Below are 21,298 nucleotides of genomic sequence, written 5' to 3' on the forward strand. Positions count from 1 at the left end.
ACAGTTGTGATGTGAAAACTGGATGTATTGAATGAATCTTTCAGTGTTTGATTATACATTACAAGTAGCAACTCCATGTTTCTGGCAAGAGGTTTTTATTCTCTAGAGCTGGATGGTGAATCTAAGCTCACCATAGGGTTCAGACATTGCCCAGCATGTCTGAGTACCTGGAGAAGAGGTGAGATGCTGCACAGTCCTGCTGGACAGGTCTCAGATCCCTGCTCCCTGCTGTAAGCAAAATCTGCCTCTGAGCCAGGAAAAATGGGTCTATCAACACAATGTAGTCAAACTAAATTCTTACGTAGTTTGTGCTCAAGCAGGACTCTTGGGGGTTGTTTTGATGATTAAGCTTGGCTCTGAGCTGAAGGACAGGTTTGGGCTGTGGGTTTTTAGTTGGGAGTTTTTAAACTAATTTTTTTTTTTTTGTGCTGGGGAGAATCTTCAAAGGCACTTGCAGTAACTCTCAGAAGGGTCACTTAGACTTAGCAATGAAATTAAAGCAGTGATGGTCTCGAGCCTCCCTCGCTCTGTCTCGCATTGGCATTTAGCAATCCTGCAGCTTCTTCTTTATCAATAATTCTGCTGATGTGATCAGGGAAAGTTGCAGCCATTGGAATGAGCTTCTCCAGTTCTGTGTGCCCAAGGAAATGACAGCTGCTTTCCTCTTGTGTTCCCAGGTGCCAAACAGAAGGAGAACGAGAGCGAATGACTGCTGTGAATGTACACGTTTGTAGGAGAACTTGAACAGAGTTTCTGGGTCGTTTGTCTCGAGAGCAGTGACTGCAATGGAACAGAGCAGGATGGTTGAGAATATGTTTTGGGACTTAGTGATGGATGATGAGTCTCTTCCCCCCAGTGATGTCGCAAAAAAAAGCAGCATGACAAAAGCTTATGTTAAAATGTAGGCTCGTATTTCAAAATGTCTTCTTCGAAACATTTGCTGGAAGACTTCACATGATGTCCTTCATTAAAATGCACTGTATTCTGAAACTTTTTCATTTTGTATTTGACAGAAGTCACTGGTCAGCAATGGATATATGTGACATAAGGCAAGTGTATGGCATATTCATATCATAGTGCCTTATGTCAAAATACAGCAATATGTCATCACTGTTGCCCATCACTGTCAAAGGAAGTGTTGTGCTAAACGAGACACTGTATTTGAATGTGAAAGTCTTTAAACCTAAAACCAAATCAGTTTCAGTTCTCATTAGATTCGTCATAAAAGCTGTAATTTGGGTATCGGTAGACTTCTTTAAAACTTCAATGACAGTTTTGTGTTCAATGTCGCATTCTGAACTGAAATGTAAAACAAGACTGATTTAAAAACAGCTTTATTTATTTTTACTTTCATGACAATTTTTTACACATCTTTGGTGGATAGCTAAAATTTCACCATATCCATTAATAAACTGTTGATTGTTATACAAACAAGTGGGAGATTTTTCTCATTATTTAAAACTTTGGAGTTGCAGAAGCTGTGCCCTGTTCACCGGTCTGTATTACTTGAGCTGAAGATTTCGGAAGCGTGGATTGAAAGTGCTCTGTCCTGTCATACACAGGCACCACGGAGGAAATGAGGCGCCAGAGGACAATATTTTCACCTGTATTAAAGTGTAAAATGATGTTTGTACAACGAAAACCCGAAACTTTTTATTGTATATGATTTGTACAGAAGCGGAGGAGTGAGGAAAGCCGTGGGGTATTTGCTAATGTAAATGTACTGTAAAGTTTGAAGATGAGACTTTTATAATTGTAGATTCTTGTAGATGGAAGAAATTAAACCCTACAACATCAGTTTGGTTTTAGCAGTTCGTGCCAAGTTCTTTCGCATGTATGAATGTACATGCATTGGGATCAGTGCAAACCAGGAGCATTCTTATTTTCCTTTGAGTTTAAAGGAGGCTTACGCTGATGGAATACTGCAGCTAGGACTTCTGTACTGTGTTTCCAGCCTGAATGCTGCACTGGAATACTGCAGGAAAGGGATACATTATTTTTTCATTTGTAAACCTGAAGGTAAAAGGTGAATGGTTTTCAGTTTGCTTATAAAATGTAAATATAATAGTATAAATAATAATGAAAAACTTTCTTCAGCACTTTTCCCCTTTCCACAAGAATTGCAATTTTGAACTAAATGTGTGAAAACTTCCTTCTTACAGGTATCTTTCATGACTGAAAATATTCTTGTAGTACACGATGGAAACTGTTCACTCTAGGCATTCTTACCTTGTGAGAAACATTGTCAAGGCTTCTCCAGCACCTTTTCTGACTGGGTAAATATTGACTCTGTTCCCTGCAATTCCTGGTGGTATTGAACTGGAGCAGCTGCTTTGTCCTGATTGCAGCAGCCTGGTGCTGGTGCTGCCATCAGAGCTGACACCAGGCCAGCAATGATGATCCTCGTGTGGGGGATGCAGTGGTTCAAACTAAAAATAGTGGCTCTCATTCTTCATAGGGCATGTGGAGGGGAGAATTTACAGGAAATTAAGGGTAAGTGGGTAGCAGTGCTACCTGCAAATGCCACACAAAGCACGTAGATGCGGCTTTGTGAAAGCCAGGGTTCTGCTCCAGCACAGGCAGGGAGGTGCCCAAAAGCATCCTGAGGTCTCTCTATCACTCGTCTGCATGAGCACATTCGGGTCAAGGTTGTTTTAAAGATAAGGGTGAACCACTGGTAATTTTTTAATGTGTATTTTATAGCACAAATTCTTCTCTCCCTGTTCATGCAGATGCTGTGGGCCTGCCTGCATGCTGCAGTGTGCAGAAAGCCAGAATGAATTTGCAGTTTTCAGATAGCCGTGTACAAGCTTCCCATTTTCACATTATTACAACTGCTATTGACAATGCTGTGGACACAGGACAAGGAAAATGATGGAGAACAGCCTCCTCAGTGGTACAAAACTGTGTTTAGAGAATTTCCACCTTTTCTTTCTGGAATTCAGCTCTGAAATCTGCATTTGTGAGTGGCAGAACTGCGATGTGACCCCAAATAAACAACAGCGCCATCAAAATACACTCTGCCTGTGCTGGCACAAGTGCCGGTGCTGATGCAGTAAACAAAGCTAAAGAAATGGTGTCGGTTTTAATACAGATCAGTTTTCTACAGAGCTAGAAAAATGCTTGTTCCAGCATAAGGGAGGGACAGGAGTAAGTAAATGAGGGTAGAGAGAGGAGGGGTGACTCAGCAGCGCTGCTGCATGTTCAGATTAAAGGGACAGTGTAACTAAAGCTTCAGTCTGGGGCTCTTTTTGTAGCTCATTAGAGGACTCAGCCACGACAAAGAATTAATAAAATGTCATCATTAGAGTCCAGTTCTTGTGCATTCTCCCCTCTGGATAGGCAGCAAGCAGTACCTATAGATCTGAGACCACAGCAACAGCTCCAGAAGCTCCTTTTGTCCCAGACAGGACCATGCTGCAGATGGAGGTGTCAGTAAATGTCCCCTGTGACTCCTGAAAGCCTGTTCAGTAGTGCAGGTGAAGAAATGGGTTCTATTTTAACAGCAGGACTGTAATAACACGTGATTGACGCCTTTGCTTTCCTGTGCATTTCCTTGCCCAGCAAGAGATGTCTGTGAAAGATAATTATTCTGAAGGGCTCGTCTTGGAAGGGCTTTTACCTCCTCTGGATATTTTTAACTGCTTAGGTGTAAGAAAATGTTTCTTAGTAAACTTCAGCCCTCAGTATTTTTCAGTACCTAGAGATGCTCAGAACTGAGGAAAAATCATTCTTTGCTGACATTGATGAAAAACATTTTCCTGTTTTTTTCTGGAATCCTTTAGGTAAAAGGTCTGAGATCAGACAGCGTTTGCTGCTTGCTAGGAAGTGAATTCCACTTGTGTATCTGAGGTCTATTCATCTTTTATTAAGGAATACTGTTGTGCTGGGAATGTTGGAGTAAAACAGAACAAGCCTTGATTTCCAAGGCCTGAGCTCTTGTCCTCATGGCAGACAGGAGGAATCTGACTGAAGCACTTCCAAGACTCCACATGGAGAACACTCCTTGCCATTTTTAGAGGGAGCATAGGTTAAGTTGGAATTTTTCAGTTTTGGTCCAGCTAGAGGTGAAACCACACGTGCTTAATCCTGTCTCATGGCAGGCCCTGTAACTGCTCCCACCGAGCTCTCCAGGCAGCTTTAGAAATAACCAGTTTGCTTCTAAAGTTTCTGTGAACTTTCACCCATATTGGACACTTATTAAGGATAATTTCCGGAGGAAAATGCCATTCCAGATAATTTAATGCTACCCTTGTACCCACATAATGCATTTATGCAAAAAGAATGTTCTGCAGACACTGCTCTTTACTCTTCACTTCAGGACTTAATTTAAATGTGGTTTTGAAAGTCACTTTCTTGGGACTCATTTGTTTTCTGGTGGTTGCAGTCAGACCTGTTCCTGCTGAAGCGAATGGGCAGGAGGTGACCTGTACTCACGCATCAAACTCATTCCTTTAGAAAAAACCCTCTGGAACGTGTGTCCCTGCCAGCTGCACAGCAGGACCCGTAGGGCATCAACCCGTGGTGTCAGCAGCCCCTCTGAACTGAATTAGTCCATTGCTTTGCTTCTACCAACATTTTGCCAGCATTTCTATCTGAATATTGCAAAACACAATCACTGGGAAAAGGCAGGAGGGAGCAGACGCAAGTGCAAGGCTGCACTGAACGTACTTTGTAACCTCTGTGGGCAGCGAGGGCTGTGCTGTGCCTGTGGAAGCACGCCCAGAGCAAACACTGGACACGCTTCAGAACACTCCTTGGGAAGGTCCCGCTTTGCTGAAGGACACAGCAGGTAATTGTGCTGGGAATTGCTGCTGCAGGAACTGAAGGTACAAGTCAGGGCTGTTCTGTGTTTGGGAGTGAGTAGATGGGTGGTTGTGGGTTTGCACGTACTGGATTACTGTAAAAGCGCTTGGCTGTTGAGTTACCTTTACTACATGAAATCTGTTGTGGTTCTTCATCAGGAAAACGTAGATACAGGCAACAAAAGAAAGTCATGCACCGTTTGTCCAGCCTCCCTCAACATCCTGATCCCCCCACAGACACTGGCTCTGCTTGCTGTTTTCCCCTTTGGTATCTTGTCTTTCGGAACCACATCTGATGTGTTGCATTCTTTGAGCATGTTATCTCATTTATAACAACATTAATGCCCTTTATCATGTGAACTGAGCCCAAGGCTGTGTTTGATTTGAGGGAGTACCTGTCAGAGGGAGGCAGGGAAAAGGCCTGGAGCACAGCCAGTGCAGAGGCACATGGGGTACGTCACTAGTCCCACAGTTCCCTGAACTGCTTTGGAGTTCTGTCCGCAAACACTGTAGATGTGAGGAGGCTGCAGAAGGACAGGGAATGTATAGGCAGAGTCCTAATTCGTAATGTAACCGATGCTATGGAATGCTGCCCTGGGAAGACACAACCTGAGCATCACACCTGGATTGTTACAAGGGGGAGAGGATTTCAGCAAAGGGGCTCTTGGTGTGTGAGGCTGTTCAGCCCTAAGTATATAAACAGTAAGAGTTCAGATAATGCACAATGCCTGGATTAGACATCCACGGCCACAGGTGTGCTGTCCCTCTGCTCAAAGCACTCCAGGAGTGTTTAGATTTCACCTGGGCAGGAGAAATACAGTAACAGCCTTACCACAGTCCAGATCCTCTCACCTCTGCTTAAGCTGCTGCCACTTGAGTACCAGCATCCCAGAGTGCTGCCAGAGGCCATCAGCAGTGTCACCCAGCCCTAGAGCACGGAAAAACAACAAACTTCCCTGAAAGCTCCGTATTTCCCTGTATTCCCAGTGTCCCAGCCAAGACAGAATGAAGCACTTACAGGATCCTGCTGGAGGAAGGATTATTAGCCAATTCCCTCCAAAGGAAGAGTGGAAGAAAAGGAAGTTAAAGACTTTTCTTCAAAATAAACCCATGCCCAGGAAGGACGAGTTCTGTGCTGCTGCTGGCAAGCATCCTAAGGTGAGACGACTCCACTGCAATTTGAGGCAATAAAGCCAATAGAGGGGGAGGAACAGAAGCCCAGCAGTAGTGAACTCCCCTAAACAAGCACAGAGTCAGGGGCAAGTTAACAGAAACCAGATAAATAAATAGACATGGCTCCAAAAGGAGAGTGGGATGAGAAAAAGAGAGTAAGGGAAAAGACCTAATCAAAAGAAGTGGAGTGAAGAAAACCAGAAACTCCCACAAATTAAAAAAATGCTGATGCCTACCACTCTTGAGCATGTGGAGGGGTATGGATATATAGCCTGAAAATACAAATTAGGTTTCATCAGAGTAAAAAGCCCAGTGCCAAAATATGACAGGCAAGTTACAAGAACTTGTAAGGACATGGAAGTTGAAAAACTACCCCAAATTTCAGCTTGTTTTCCAAATCCACGTATGTCATTGGAAGGTAATTCTCATTTCAGCCCTCTCAGTCTTCTGGCTCAGTAAAAAACCCGAATTTTGGACCATGGCATGATTCCAGAGGGAGTGAATATAAAGATGATGGCACAGCTCCAAGGGTTGGTCCTGCAGGATCACAGCTACTGCAATCCTCATGTCCTTCATAAACAATTGTGTCTTTTACAAGACACAAGACAAAGAGGAACATGGTGCTGTACATCAGGCAGGGCTGTCTCTCTGCACCTCTTAGAGAGCTTTGAACAGCATCCCTGTTCACAAATGCTGGATTTCCACAGGCTGCTGCTTTCTTGCAGGCTCCTCAAATCCCACCAATCCCTATGGGGTGCTGCTCGAGGGCCATGATGAGGTGGGAATTGCACTGTAGCGAGTGGAAAAGACAGGCTGGAGACAAAGAACGAGCATGCAGAATTATATCATCACAGCCATCTCTGAGAAAGTACAAAACCCCTGTGTTTCCTCACAAAATAACTATTCTTCCATCATGTACCTATTCACTGAAAGCTGTTATTCCTGCTGTTTAACAGGTTAGCAGCACTTCTGCTGTAAAACCCCATAATCCAGAAGACAAAGGGTAGAATTAGACTATCCCAAAAAATGCAGGTATCTCCTAAAAGCCTGTCTGCTCCTCCAGAAGGAAATCGTTTCTGTGTACAAATGGTTTTCTTTTGCTTTAGTTCCCCGCCCTCTCACCAGGCTAGATGAGTATGTGGGAGTGGATGGGTGAGATCAGGGAGAAGCCAATCCATGTCCCTTAACAGCATCCAGCTGTTATTTTGGTTTGTTGTACCCTGGCATGACTGCATGTTAGGTATCATTGTTCCCCCAAAAGCCAAGATTTACATAAAAAAAAAAAAAAAAAAAAAAACCAAAAAAAAAACCACCCCAAAAAACTAACATTCATTGTTCAAGAAATGTGTTAAGGGTAAATATTAACCCAAAATGTTCAAAATCAGTAGTAGAGGGGGGGAAATACGTCTTTTCTATCCTCGTGTCTTTCTCCCGTAAATTCTGCATCCATTAAGTGTTGCAGTCACCACCAATACACGCAGCCCTCTTCTCACAGCGGAAAACTCTCCAGCGCTTGGATCTCATCGTTAATCATTCCCAATTCCCAAGCACCTCGCCGCCTTGGCTTCCATGCAATTCCCAGCACTTTATCGGCTCTGGGACCGGACGTTTCTCCATAAATCACCTGCGCCTCTGAAGAGGCAGCGAGATAAATCCAAACAAATTCAAACACGCCCGGCCGAGCGGCGCTTCCCGGCACGGGAACGGGGACACGGGAGGGACAGCGCCGGATCCCACTGCCCGGGGAGGAGCCTGGCATGGGGACAGGGACAGGGATGTGCACGGGGATGGGGTGGAGACAGGCATGGGCAAAGAGACGGGGACAGGGATGGAGACGGGAATGGGGCCGGGATTGGGAATGGGCTGCGGCCAGGGCCGGGGACGGGACTGGGATAGATACGGGGATGAGGGCCGGGGATGGGGACAGGGATGGAGACGGGAGCGGGGGAGGGGATGAGGAAGGAGATGGGGATAGGGACGGGATTGGGCTGGGGCTGGGGCCGGGACTGGGATAGGGACGGGGATGGGGATAGGAAGAGGGATGTGCACAGGGATGGGGAAGGAGGTGGGGATAAGGACGGGATTGGGCTGGGGCCGGGGCCGGAGCCGGGATGGGGATAGGAATAGGGATGTGCACAGGGATGGGAAGGGGAAGGACACGGGGATAGGGCCAGGGATGGAGATAGGAATAGGGATGAGCACAGGGATGGGAAGGGGAAGGACACGGGGACAGGGCCGGGATTGGGGATAGGAATAGCGATGTGCACAGGGATGGGAAGGGGAAGGACACGGGGACAGGGCCGGGATTGGGGATAGGAATAGCGATGTGCACAGGGATGGGAAGGACACGGGGACAGGGCCGGGACTGGGGATAGGAATAGGGATGTGCACAGGGATGGGAAGGGGAAGGACACGGGGACAGGGCCGGGATTGGGCTGGGGCCGGGACTGGGATGAGGATAGGAATAGGAATAGGGATGAGCACAGGGAAGGGGAAGGATATGGGGATAGGGCCGGGATTGGGGATGGGAATAGGGATGAGCAGAGGGATGGGAAGGGGAAGGACACGAGGATAGGAATAGGGATGAGCAGAGGGATGGGAAGGGGAAGGACACGGGGATAGGAATAGGGATGAGCAGAGGGATGGGAAGGGGAAGGACACGGGGATAGGAATAGGGATGAGCAGAGGGATGGGAAGGGGAAGGACACGGGGATAGGAATAGGGATGAGCAGAGGGATGGGAAGGGGAAGGACACGGGGATAGGAATAGGGATGAGCAGAGGGATGGGAAGGGGAAGGACACGGGGATAGGAATAGGGATGAGCAGAGGGATGGGAAGGGGAAGGACACGGGACAGGGCCGGGATTGGGCTGGGGCCGGGCAGCGCGCGCGGGACGCACCAACCGCCGCACGCTGCGCGCGCACGCGCGCGGGGCCTTGGCGCGCGCCTCTCGCCCCGCCCCGCCCCCCTCCCCGCGTCCCCGCTCGCCCTTGCCCGCCCGGCCCCGCCCCCTCCCCTTCGAACGCGGCCGTTGCCGCTCCCCGGCCAATCCCCGCCCGCCGCCGCCGCCGCGCCGGCCAATCGGCGGGCGGGGAGGGGGGAGCGCGCGGCCGGCGGGGGTGACGCAGAGAGTTTTTTCCTGTGACGCGCAGGTGCGTACGCGGGGCCGGCGCGCGGCGGCGGCGGTCACGTGGTGCGGCCCCGCCGCTGCCAGCGCCGCGCGTCCCGAGCGCGCTCCGGCCGCCGCCGCTCCCCCCGCGCCCCCCGCATGTCGCTGGCGCCGCGCCCCGCGCCCCCGCAGCCGCCCGCCGCCGCCCTCCGCCGCAGCCGCCGCTGCCGCCCTTGATGTGGTTCGGGGCCGGGCGGGGGACAAGATGCCGCCGTCCAAGTCCCGCAAGATCGCGATCCTGGGCTACCGGAGCGTGGGTGAGCGCGGCGCGGGCGTCGCGGCGGGGGCGCGGGAGGGGTGCCCCGGGTGCCGCCGCATCGCCCTCCCCCGCGGCGGCGGCGGCGGCGGCAGGTGCAGCGGAGGCAGCGGCGCTTCCCGCCGCCCCGAGCGCGCAGCCGCGGCCCGAGGGAGGGAGCGAGGGAGGGCCCCGCCATGGCGGCGCCGCAGAGCTGCGGGCCCGCGGCCGCCGTGCCCTTAATAGGAAGTTTCGGCCCCCCGCACACGCCCCGAACGCAGCCTGGAAAAGCGGGATCGGGGGAGTTGGGGAGAGGATTCCTGCCCCGCCGGCTTAGGGATGCTGGGGTCCGGCTCCGTCCTGCGCTCCGTATGGAGCGAGCCCGGAGAAGGGCAGCGGAGCTGGGGAAGGGTCTGGAGCGCGGGTCCCGCGGGGAGCGGCTGGGGGAGCTCAGCCCGGAGAAGAGGAGGCTCAGGAGAGGCCTCATCGCTCTCCACAAGTCCCTGGCAGGAGGGTGCAGCCAGCGATAGGACAAGAGGACGTGGTCTTAAGCTGCGCCAGGGGAGGTTTATTTGGACATCGGGGAGAACTTTATTCTCAGAAAGGGTGATTAGACGCTGGAATGGGCAGCCCAGGGAGCTGGAGGAGTCAACGTCCCAGGAGCTGTTTAGGCAAAGACTGGACCACTCAATGCCGTGGTTGACACGGTGATGTTGGGTCCTGGTTCGACCTCAGAGCACTTTTCCAGCCTCGGTGATTCTGTGCTTTAGAGCCGGTTTGAAATGCTGGGGAGGCCAGGGGGCTCTGTTGCCCGTGTCTGGCCCGGTTTTGGCCCCGTGGAGGTGTCGGTGTTCCCGGGGGCCGCGTCGGCTCCGGGCTGTCCCCAGCAGCTGGGACAATCCAGCACGGGCTCATCCACGGGGACGAACTTCCTGGAAGCGTCCAGCATGAGTCTGTAGCAGCTGATAAGAGGGTTTTGTTCATACAAAAGGCGTGATCCTTTCTCCTGCATTCGCTCTCTTCGATGGAGAGCGCTTTCAGATGTTTCAGCCTTCGGGTTCTTGAAGCAGAGGGGAACAAGCTGTAGTACAGCCGGTGCTAATCGATCAAACTTAAAAGCATAGATCAATGTGGAAGATGACGTGTGGTTGGGAAAAAAAAAAAAAAAAAAAAGATGCTACAGAGAGATACTACTCTGATAAAAAAGGGGTTTTTACATTGAAAGTAGTGACTATATCAGTAATTTGTCTTACATGGCACAGAGCATGAAGAGCCCTTTAAAAAACTTTTTAAAATAGATTTTTTTAAAAGGCTACATAAGGGAAGCTTTTTCTTGCATTTTCTGCATAGCTGCAGCCAGGTTGGTGTTAAAAGGACGATGAATTTGTCCAGTCCTTAAACAGAGCAGTGAGTAGTAGATTGATCAGTTTGCAGTCTGTATGACATCACTTGTTGCAGTCTGTTCATTGTCTCGTGCGTTATGTTTTCTTTCTTCTTTGAGCACTGGTGGGAGCAGAGCAACGGGCAGTGTAAGTGGGAAGAGGGAATGCTTGAAATTCTGTCCTTTGGAAGTCTGTGGTGGAGACTGGGTGTACTGTTGAGCTTTGGTCCTTCATCTATTGACATTGGCAAGCAGCAGTCAAAAAATCTGATATTAGTGAGAGTGTAGGACCAGTTGAGGAGAAATAGAGAAGTCGTATAATGTTGTTAGTTTGGTTGGTGATGTGAGCAATAGTACTCATGAAAAGGATGGCCAAAAAGTTACCTAATTGTTGAGACCTACTGCTGAACTTCTTCAACTAAAGTTTTCTGGGACTAGTGTGGAATTTGGCTTGATAGGACAAGACCAATTTTAATAGGAGAGCTACAAATTTTGTAAACATATATTTAAAGGGGGGGGAGAAGTCTGTTTTACTGGAATTTTCCCTTCATTGTCATTAAATTTCTAGGCAAATACTTAGGTAAAAGTTGAAGCATTAGAAATGGGCCATTGAGGTCTTACTGCCATCTTGTAAAGCTGTTAGAAAACTAGGATGGTTAACCTCTGAGATTTAGGCTGTCCTCTACTTCCCCAAATATGCCTCCTAAAGTGTAGAAGGATTGGAACTGAGTTTGGCTTCAGGGAAACTTTTGATTAAGTCTTGCTTTGTATTATGATGGCAAGAATATCACTTGAACCCTGGGTAAGAAAGGATATCATCTCGTTTTAGGACAAGTGTTTTGGTGGTAGAAAAGGAAGTACGTTTCTTTTGGAGGAAATGCTGCATTGTATAGAGGTAATGCTCATTAAAGTGGGGAATAATTCCAGAATCTGAAGGACTGGAAGGAAATGCTTTCTACATTTCCTTTTGTGCTTAGGGAATGGCATTGTTTTGCCATTAACATTAACCTTGACCCTGGAATTAGGGAGGCTGACTGTGGTGAGTTGTAAAATGCTTGCAGTTTTATAGGTTGGCCTAAATGCTTAGGTGACCTGTTCTGAGAAGTTGGGTGCTCCCCCTGTAACTACAGGGTTTGAGATGAAGCTGTCATAAAACAGAGAACTCTTTTTCCCATGTCTCTCTCAGTTAGGTGCTGAAATAACCAGGTTTTGATGGTACATTTTAAGCAGTGAGCTTTTCCCTACAGCTGATGATTCAACAACACAGTGGGTCTCTCAGGTTATGGGTGTGTACAGTGAAGGGTGGGCTTGCCCTCCGTGGGGATTTGTGAAAATTGTACTGAAAATTGTCCTGAACTCGTGCTAAGGCCTTGTTTATTTTACTTGCATTAAATTTTAATCTTATCCCAGTGCTGTTGTCAGGTAAACTAGAGGTTGGGAGTGGTATTCTGGTATAATAGCTCCCAGAATAGAAAATTCAGGAGTCTGCTTGTTTGAATACGCTCCCTCGATCTTTCAACACCGCCATCAAGCCTTTCATATGTGAAAGGCTTTCTCTGCTGATGGGAGAGATCACAGTGGAAGCCTCGTGAGTTCCCAGGCAGTCATACTTTCTGAGATGCAGAGTATTTGCCAGAAGCTTCGGGAGTTGTTTTTTGGTGAGGAAGACTGATTATCTGCGGATATAACATGCAGGTCGTGGCATGACGTGAGACAAAATCGCACAAGAACGTCTCTCTTGGGTTTTGCTCAGGCTTAAATTGGTCTAAGAAAGTTAAATTCCATTATGTAAGTGTGCTTGTCTCAGCAAGGTTCTGAGTAGAAATCAGATGGATTTCATCCCAAGATCTGAGTTTCACAACAGAGGGACTTGACTTCCATTTCTGTTGGTTGGGAAGTGACCAGGGTGGACCAGCTACTTGAGATTTGATTCTGGAAGAAATTTGTCTTATGCATGATGAAGCATAAAATTTTATTAAGTTTCTGCCTTCACTAAAAAGAATCTTCATACTTGTATTTCAGTCATAATTTAATATCCCAAATATAATTGGAAATACTGGATTTGCTTGGAGGTAAATCAAGCAGGACTAAGATTTTTCTGAATCTTTTCAGAGTAACAGCCACTCTAAAAAGCAGCATAGAATCGCCAAAATACTTTGTGCTCAGTTTCATTCTCTTTCTGTTTATAGAACAGATATGCAAATTCAGACCACAAATGCCTGTATGAAAGAAGAGGTTTCTTAGATCATCTTGTAAAGTACCTTATTACTGGGATTCTCTGTATTATATTGAGCAGATGGATTTAAGATAGGAAGGTGTTTCAGTCATATGTCTATCTCAGCCTGATTTATTTTCTGCTGTTTGTATAAGTTGTGCCGCTGGTTTTTCAGATGTACTTGCAGAAACAGGAATTCTGTTTCTGAATTTTACACATTTGGACTGGTCATCTGAAAATGCTCTCCTGGGCAGTTCATGGCTCTGAGGGGAAAATCCAGTTAATAGTAGGGGGCTTACCTGTTTTCTTCCCCGGATAAATAAATCATCTTTTGTGTGTGTAGGTGTAGAGCAGACCATGCCGCAGGCAGAAGTAGTCATGGTCTGACTGCGGCATGCAGGTATCAAAAAAACCCTGTAATGGAACAAAATGATCTGTCGGGGTTAGATTTATATGGAAAGGCTTCCAGGTGATTGTATTAAGATAAAAAAATGCCTCAGCCCCCTCCACCTTGCTTGAAAAGCAAGAAGGGCAGAAAAAGCAGTGCCTTCAGCACAGACCTGTAAATAGTACCAATAATTGTTACGGCAAAACGTAGTTTGAAAACGCGAGTTGTTTCACTCTTAGGAGGGTGGCACTGTAAAATGGAGCTGAGGCTTTGCTGTTCGCCTCTGAAAGATGGCATCTGCTCTCCCAGCAGCGTTCCGCCCCGAGCAGGGATCCCTCCGGGATTGGACGGGGGAAGTGGTAATTTTAGCAGGCGATAAATTGCCCGTGTAAATGTCAACAGAGGAGGAATGGAGAAATTACCGCTGTCGTGTGCTGTAATTTGGTTTCCACAATCGGCTGTGTCCGCAGCACGGGAAAGCCTGAGATTTAACAGGGAAATTGCTCGGTTCGGGAGCCAGCTGATACGGGAGGTGAACATTTTCCCGAGTCCCTTGTAAAGTGCCAAGATGACTTCCACTGCCCTTCCCTTGCCAGGGCCGCGGTTGGCTCTGCCAGGGTGCGGCAGTGCTGCGAGGAGGAAAGGTTGCAGCTCCCGGGGGACTGGGATGAGGCTGGAGATGCCAGCTTTAATTGCATTTCGGTGTTAGTGACTGCGATAGTGGCTACAGCAGGGAAAGTCGCTACAGAGCGTTTGATAGCAGTAGCTGGAAGCACTAGAGGCAGCATGTTCAGCTGTAATATCAAGCCACCGTAGGGTTATTTGAGGACACTGCTCCAGCATTAACTCTTAAATTGCCTACTCAGATCTGTCAGTGCTAACACTTGCACGTTTTGCTTGTATGTATGGGGGCGTTGTGCTGTTTGATTACACAACTTGAAATTAACATCGACAGGAAAAGCCAAATGAAATGTAGATCCTGTAATTTATTAGCTATATAAAGTTGGAACTCTTCATTTTTGTATACTACGCTGCCTTTAGTGGAGGTTCTGGCTCAGGCAGCCACCTCTGCGGTACAGGCTGCTGCGGAAACTCAGCATGACCACGCAGCCGGGATTAGAAGAGCAGGCTAAAAAGTGATAAATGCCGATTATGATTAACTTCCTGTAGCTCTCCTGAAGGTGACATCCAAGGGCGTGCTTTAAAAACTGCTCAATTTAATTGTGTATTCCATCCAAAATCGAAACAGCTTCTCTGTGGGATGTTCATAATACGCTCAAGCTCTGCGAATCCTGCATGAGTCAATTGGCTGGTGTCATCTCAAATTTTCCGAAATCAGAAGCTGCAGACATCAAGTGCTGTGCGTAAAAACACGAAAGAGCCCCTGTCAGGTCTCTTTATGAATCGGTCTCCTTAAGGATCTGAGAGGTTCTCTTTGTTTTCCAAGGTCTGTATTTGAAATGAATGGCAGATTTCTTGTGAATTTGATAATGTGAGAAAGGGAAATCTGCTTCCTGAGTGTAGGGGATGGTTGTTCCTTAAAATTTCTCTCTTAAAATTCTGGTCAGGACGTTGGCATTCCAGTGTGGTACCTGCCCATTGGGGGCAGCTCTTCTGTAAATGAGGGTATATGGGATAGGGGTAAAGGGGAGTTTGGACAAAATTCATGTTTTATGTTGCCTGGCAGACCTTTTAACAAGATTTCAGATTATTAAGTTTACTGGAAGCATATCAATATGGACCATTACAAGTCCATACTGATATGCTTTCAGTAAACTTAAATGTGTGAATCTCTTGTGTGTTTTTCTTTTTGAGAAATGCAAAGTACAATGGGTGATGGATTGGTTTTTTTGGTGGGGTAAAGTTGCTTGTATTGAACTTATCACAAAGAAGTAAACTGAAGCAATTTTTGAACAAAGTGCTGAAACAGGCTTTCAGGTGCAGCTTTTCTCAAGAAACATTGAAGGCACTTTCTCTTTTATTTGCCACGTAATGAAGGCAGATGCAAATGAACTCTGTAGGGTGGGGCACCTCTTGGCCCGAGTTTAGCTAATCCTGTACTGTGGCTGGAAGTTGGACCTTGCTACCCCCACCCAGGTGCTGGCACTGGTGCGATGGAAGGCCATCCACCAGCTCAGGGAATTGATTTCTTTCCTAAGTAAAGCAACTGGAAGGGAAAATTTGATATCCTTCAGCTGGTCAGTGCAGCCCTGACAGGGGGAATGGGGTCAGGAGCACAGGCTTTTGTGGGAGGGTTGTGTGGGCTCTCTGTGGCTCTGCAGACTTTCCTTCAGTCAGACTTGTTATGGAACCACATCTGTAAGTGCTTTCCTCCACCACCTGAGATAGGCATGGATGCCTTTTGGTCAGCTTTCAACAGTGGAACTTCTGAACTGGACTCGTTCTCTTGATGGAAAAAGATGGCCTTGTGCAGGTGGTGAGATGTGTGCTAGGGAACTATGGAGAAATCGAGTTTTTCAAGGTTCTTGTTTAAATAACCTTCGGTAGTCAAATCTAATCGGTTCATGTGGGATTGAGGAACAAAAAATGTTTGACCTGGAGTAAACCTAAACATTGTTCCTAAAGTCTTTGCATTCAGATCACTCAAGTGATACCATCTGGAATTTTCTGGAAACACGTGCTAGTAAAGATGCTGCAGTGGATCAAAGCCAAAGCTTCCGGAAAAGACCTCTAAGAGCATGGAATGCAACCCTTAACCCAGCATTGCCAAGTCCACCCCTAAACCATATCCACTCATCTTTTAAATACCTCCAGGGCTGGTGACTCAACTGGTTCCCTGGACAGCCTGTTCCAATGCTTGACAACACTTTCTGTGAAGAAATTTTTCCTGTCATCTGATCTAAACCTCTCCTGGCACAACTGTTTTCTCTTGCCCTATTGATTATTATTTGGGAGATGAGGCTGACTCCCACTTCTCTACAACCCAGGAGGTGAAACACATTCAGAGTCACTGATATCCTTCCTATGTGGAAGGCCAGTGGAAACAAATTAAACAGTGTTGCTTTTCAGCATGGCCTTCTGTCTTTGGTAGGATACCCTACAAAGTATCTGCTTCTTGAAAACACCAGTTGATTCCTCAGCCTGGTTGACTTCTCCTTTGGTTGTGTTTATCAGCACTCGGGGCGTGGGGAGGAATCGCAGCTACTGAGTTGTTGAAATGTTCTGATTCTTCCTCAGTTTACGTTGATTGCTGGGCATGTACATTTTATAAATAGCTGTATAAAGAATGCTGGATGAGACAGTGGTGAGTGAGGCATTGGTGCCTCAGATGACACAAGTATTGAAAATGCAGATTTTGGGTTATCGAGCGCAATATTCTACAAGATGAAGTAAGGACAAAGCAAAAGACCAGCTTGAGCCTTGGGGGCTCCTGCAAAAGGGAAGTCTTCTAGAATTTCTTATTAGATTTCTTATGTGAATTAGAGAACTTGAGGCTAGAACACAAAGAGGAAATGTACAGCAGTTTGATTTGGGTGGGATAGTCAGGAGTTTGTGGGTAATGACCAAAGGTTATGAGGCATAAGACTAAGTGCATGATTTCTGAAGGACTTTTAAGGAATGAAAGACCCTGTGTGACATGTAAAGGATTAGTTCAGGAAAGCTGTGGTCTTTCTATGTTAAATAGGTATCAGCTGCAGAAATCAATTCCCTCATAGATTATGATTTAAACAGTGAATTTTTCTTTCAACACTCTTTTTTTAATAAGGCACTAAAATCTCAAGGATTGAGGAGTCACTATTTCTGGGATGGTTGTCAGTGTTCTTGAGTATTTTAGATGCCAGTAACCAGAACATCATTTGTGCCAAACCTAGTTGTTTGTGTTCTCTGGGCTATGGAGTTAAATGAATTTTAATTTGGAAAAAAATGGAGTATATAAATGGTCCTCAGTGTGTGGATGTAAACATGTGCAAGTGTAATACAAAATTAGGATATGAAAGTGTCTCTTGACAACATTGTCTCCAGAGTTAGTGGGATACATCTGTCTAGCTTCAACAACTTGTCAGATTTTATTGCCAAAACTTCATTCAATATGTATGACCTCCTTTAAAGGTATTCTTGCTGTATGCAAAGAAGCTGAGATGCATAATATATAGGAAAACTCCATTAAATCTGTCCTACAAACTGTCAAAGCAATCAAGCACTTGACATTAATGCAGTAAAGTGTATTTTGCTTCAAGGCTTGTTATTCCATCAATAACAAATTTTTGGTCTTCTAAAATCTGTTTCAAAATTAGCATTTTTTTTTTAATTAGAACTGGAAGTTTCTGCTTTGAAATGTGCATATAAACAAGCACCATGTTTCTTAGTGTGCTAAAGTACCTTGTTCTTCATTGCTTTCTTGGAAATAGTGTTTGCTTCTTTAGTATGGTTTGACCCTGGTGAATAAATTCTAAAGGAAGGTGTTGGTTGTCCTGTTTCAACCTTCGTATTTTGAGAAAAAAACATTAAAACTCTTCATAAACCTAAGTATAAAAATGGTTCAGTTGGAAGATAATGCAAGTTCTTTTGAGCAGTGAAGGCAGAGAGAGTAAGTTGTCTGAATGTTTCAAAATCTTGTTCCTTATACAGAGTGTACAGGAGTCTTAGGGCTCCTAAAACTTTTTGTCTGCTTGTCCTTCTACAACTGCACTTTTATTCCCAAGTGTGATGATAGGACAGGGGAGGAGCTAAGGTGAAACTTGCAGAGCAGATGAGTTGATGTGCAGACAGACACCTGTGCAGCAGACAAATACAATGTTCTGCTGCGTCTCCTGAAGCCTGACCTGACTTTAGGTTGTCTTGAGCTGTAGTTCAATATTCAGCTCTTGTCCAACCTGTGTGGTTGTGCTCTTGGAGCACAGGGAAGAGAAGAATCCTGCCTGTATTTGCAAAGGCTTTCTCAGCCGCTGGAGGTGGACTGGCTGGAGGGTGCTTGACTTGTGAAAAAATGAAAAAATATTTTATTTTCAAGTTGCAGGTGTCATCTTCATTTATCCCCCTAGGATACTTTCAGGTGGTTGAGGGAGGGTGGGAGTGAGAGATGGCAGTGGTGTTTGGTTTTGTTTTTTTTTTTTTTTTTTTTTTTTTAAATTTGTTCTGTGGTTCTTTTTCTTCACTCCAAAAGTCAAGAGTTTTTTATTGTGACCTTTTAGTACTACATAATATGAAAGCTGAGAATAGGAAGGTATGATTCTTATCCAAAACCTCTTAATTTGCAGTACCTTTTGAGCCAACAGATGGATATGTACTAGTTAGGAGGGTAAGAAAGCAAGCTTGCTGTCATGGCAGGCAAGAACTCGGTAGAATAGGTAACCCTTGTTTGCTGTATCTTACTATTTTCTCTGCCCTGTGGCAAAATCAACTATGTTGTGTCGTATCTGACAGATCTTTGGCTTAAATTCCCTTAACATTTCCCAAGGTTGGGGGCTCTAATAATTCTTCTGGTATTCTTCATGGTGTTATACTTACCCTGGAGTCTTATTTTTGCCCTGCTCTTTTAGCCATGTGTGTCAGGCAGAGATTTTGGGATATTATTTCTTTAAACCCTCCTTCCTGTTGATGGATTGTCCTCTGCATTCAGCAGCTCCTCCTGGGTAGATGGGGAAGTGTGTAAATGCAGGAGGCTTTGCAGCCAGCATTGGTGGGGAGGGGTTGGTGACTAATTCCAGCTGGGTAAAGTGCAAGGCTGTGAAGGTGGCATTTAACAGATCGTGGCTTTCTTCAACCCTGATAAATAGAGGGGAGGAGCTTCCTGTGATCAGCAGAAGTAACATGGATGGTGCCTATGCAGTTAATTCAGAGAAACACTAGAGCAGAACTGGAGAAGAGACAACAGGAACAAAAAAAAGTGATCAGAACCTGGTGGTGGGGAGAGAGCTGTGTAGAGGAAGGAACAGTTCAGGTACACACTGGTTTTTATGTTGGTGTGGTTATGTATAGATCCACTGGGTTAGCACAGGAGAAATGGTCAAGGGTCAACAATACAAACATTCATTAAAACTCTGTGTCTACCTGTTCTGGACAGAGATGTGATGAGGTTGACCATGTCTTGCTCTGCTGGAGGAAGAAGGAGTCAACACAATTCTTTGTCAGTATCCCCAAAGACCATCTTCCCTGTTCTGTGCTAAAAGATTTTGGTGTTTTCAGGGTTGGTACTGCAGTACCTGGTGCTTCATGTAGCCTTGGGGACTTCCCCCAGTGTAGGAATATCAGGTGAATGGTGCTGTGTGCTGATGTTGGGTGCTGGTAGCAGTTATCCACGAGTGTCAGGGTTTATTGGCCACGTGCATTGCCAGCATTGGCTTCATCAGACCGTGGGCCATCAGTGGTGACACAAAGAGCCTGATGAAACATTGAGTTACCACCTCACAATTACACACTGCTGCAGAGTGGAGCTGTCTGTTGTTGCCAAGATCTTCTGGTGGTTATTAGCAGTTTGATTTATGTATTTTTTAATAATATGTTGTACAGGTAGCCTGCCCTAGTTGGCACAAATCAGTTGTATCTTCCAGCTTTTGCTACAGTTGGTGGAGAGCTTTGTGGACTTCCCTTCAGAGTAAGGCTGAAATTTCTTAGCAGTAGTTACAGAATGTGCATCACATCATTTGGTTGGATGATGTTATCAAGAGAGGTAATATTACCATTACTGTCCTCTCAGGATTTTGTCAGGTAGTTGCCTTCTGCCATCCTACAACAAGGAAAAGAGAAATACATCTCTTACCATTGTTCTTGCAATTCCAGGAAGATCCTGAGGCCCTCTGGTCATGTGCATTTCAGTATGCTCAGGGTCATGTTCCTAGACTTGTTTTTTTAAATGATGCCAGAAAAGGTTTAGTGACATTTTCAGAGACTTGCCCTCTGCTTGGTGGAGGCTGTAAGCAGTGATTGGTGTATGGTGGCCACAGTGTTGGCAACTGTGAATCCTGTGGCTTCAGTCCTCAAGGTCCTTTTTAAGGAAAACCTGCATTCAGGGGAATTGATGTCTTTCATGTTGGTAAAACTTCTCTTTCTCTCTTACTGGTCTGAAAATGCAAGTAAGATTTGTGGAAGGAAGAGTTCATCCTGTTTCCTATGGAACTTGAAACTTTAACAGAGTACTATGACTGCAGCTGGAACAATCCACTTGAAGAAAGAAAGGCAATTTAGGTTGTCCATTGCAGAAATTTTTAGCTGCAAGAAAAAAGTGGCGGGAATTTGAGAGTTTGATCCCTTATGTGGAAATTAAAACCTTGAAGATAGAAAGGGGGAATGCATAGAATGCATTAAAACAAGAGAGATGTGTTATTTCTAATGACGTACCATTTAAAACAGATTTAATGATTAAACAATGGCAGTTCCTAATAGGATCTTTTAAAGATCTCTCATTTCGTGTTGTACCTACCCAATGATCAAGGAAAGATCAAGTTTATTCCAACACCTAATGAGCTGCTTGAAGTTTGTGTATGAGGAGAAAGGACTTGGATTCTACCCAGCAGTAGAAGTTGAGTTTTGACCCTTTGGGTAGGAAGTCAGTATAAATTTCAGGCTCTTTACCTTTAGGTGTGTCTTAAACTGGAATGTTAGGGTCTGATCTTTAAGCTTAATAAACTTCCCTTTAGAAATTGTTACGGTTTAACCCATTGGCAGCTGAACACCACACAGAGCCATTCATTCACTCCCCAGAGGGGGATGGGGAACACAGTTAGAGAAAAAGATAAAATGGAATTGGGATAAAGACAATTTAATAGGACAGAAAAGGAAAGGTAAATGATAGTAATGTTAAAGAATGTACAAGTGATGCACAACTCACTTTCTTGACACCCACCTACCGATGCCATTGAATTTCTACTGCTGCCTGAAATATTTTAGGCCTTGTGCTGTGGGAAGGTGCTGCAGGGATGTACAGTTTCTGCAGGAAGTCTGAAGGGAATACAGAAGATGGTACTTATCTGA

The 21,298-nt window shown here is 45.9% G+C and overlaps 2 protein-coding genes across 11 annotated transcripts in view; both read left to right on the forward strand.

Moving 5' to 3' along the window:
- The window catches only part of PRKAG2 (protein kinase AMP-activated non-catalytic subunit gamma 2), a 208,616-nt gene extending 206,819 nt beyond the window's left edge, over positions 1-1,797 (forward strand). For all 8 annotated transcript variants that reach the window (XM_040053636.2, XM_040053830.2, XM_040053700.2 and 5 more), the window contains one exon: positions 678-1,797. In XM_040053636.2, the coding sequence (XP_039909570.1) occupies positions 678-709 (32 nt within the window). In that variant the 3' untranslated portion in view covers positions 710-1,797. The remainder of the gene's footprint in view (positions 1-677) is intronic.
- A 7,368-nt stretch (positions 1,798-9,165) lies between these two features.
- The window catches only part of RHEB (Ras homolog, mTORC1 binding), a 38,596-nt gene continuing 26,463 nt past the window's right edge, over positions 9,166-21,298 (forward strand). The window contains exon 1 of one of the 3 annotated variants that reach the window (XM_040090135.2): positions 9,166-9,404. In XM_040090135.2, the coding sequence (XP_039946069.1) occupies positions 9,353-9,404 (52 nt within the window). In that variant the 5' untranslated portion in view covers positions 9,166-9,352. Of the gene's footprint in view, positions 9,405-12,366; positions 12,422-21,298 lie in introns of those variants that run through there. The other 2 variants (XM_058419389.1, XM_040090228.2) reach the window with 2 other exon arrangements.

The sequence above is a fragment of the Hirundo rustica genome, chromosome 1 (genome assembly GCF_015227805.2).
Source record: "Hirundo rustica isolate bHirRus1 chromosome 1, bHirRus1.pri.v3, whole genome shotgun sequence".
Taxonomy (NCBI): domain Eukaryota; kingdom Metazoa; phylum Chordata; class Aves; order Passeriformes; family Hirundinidae; genus Hirundo; species Hirundo rustica.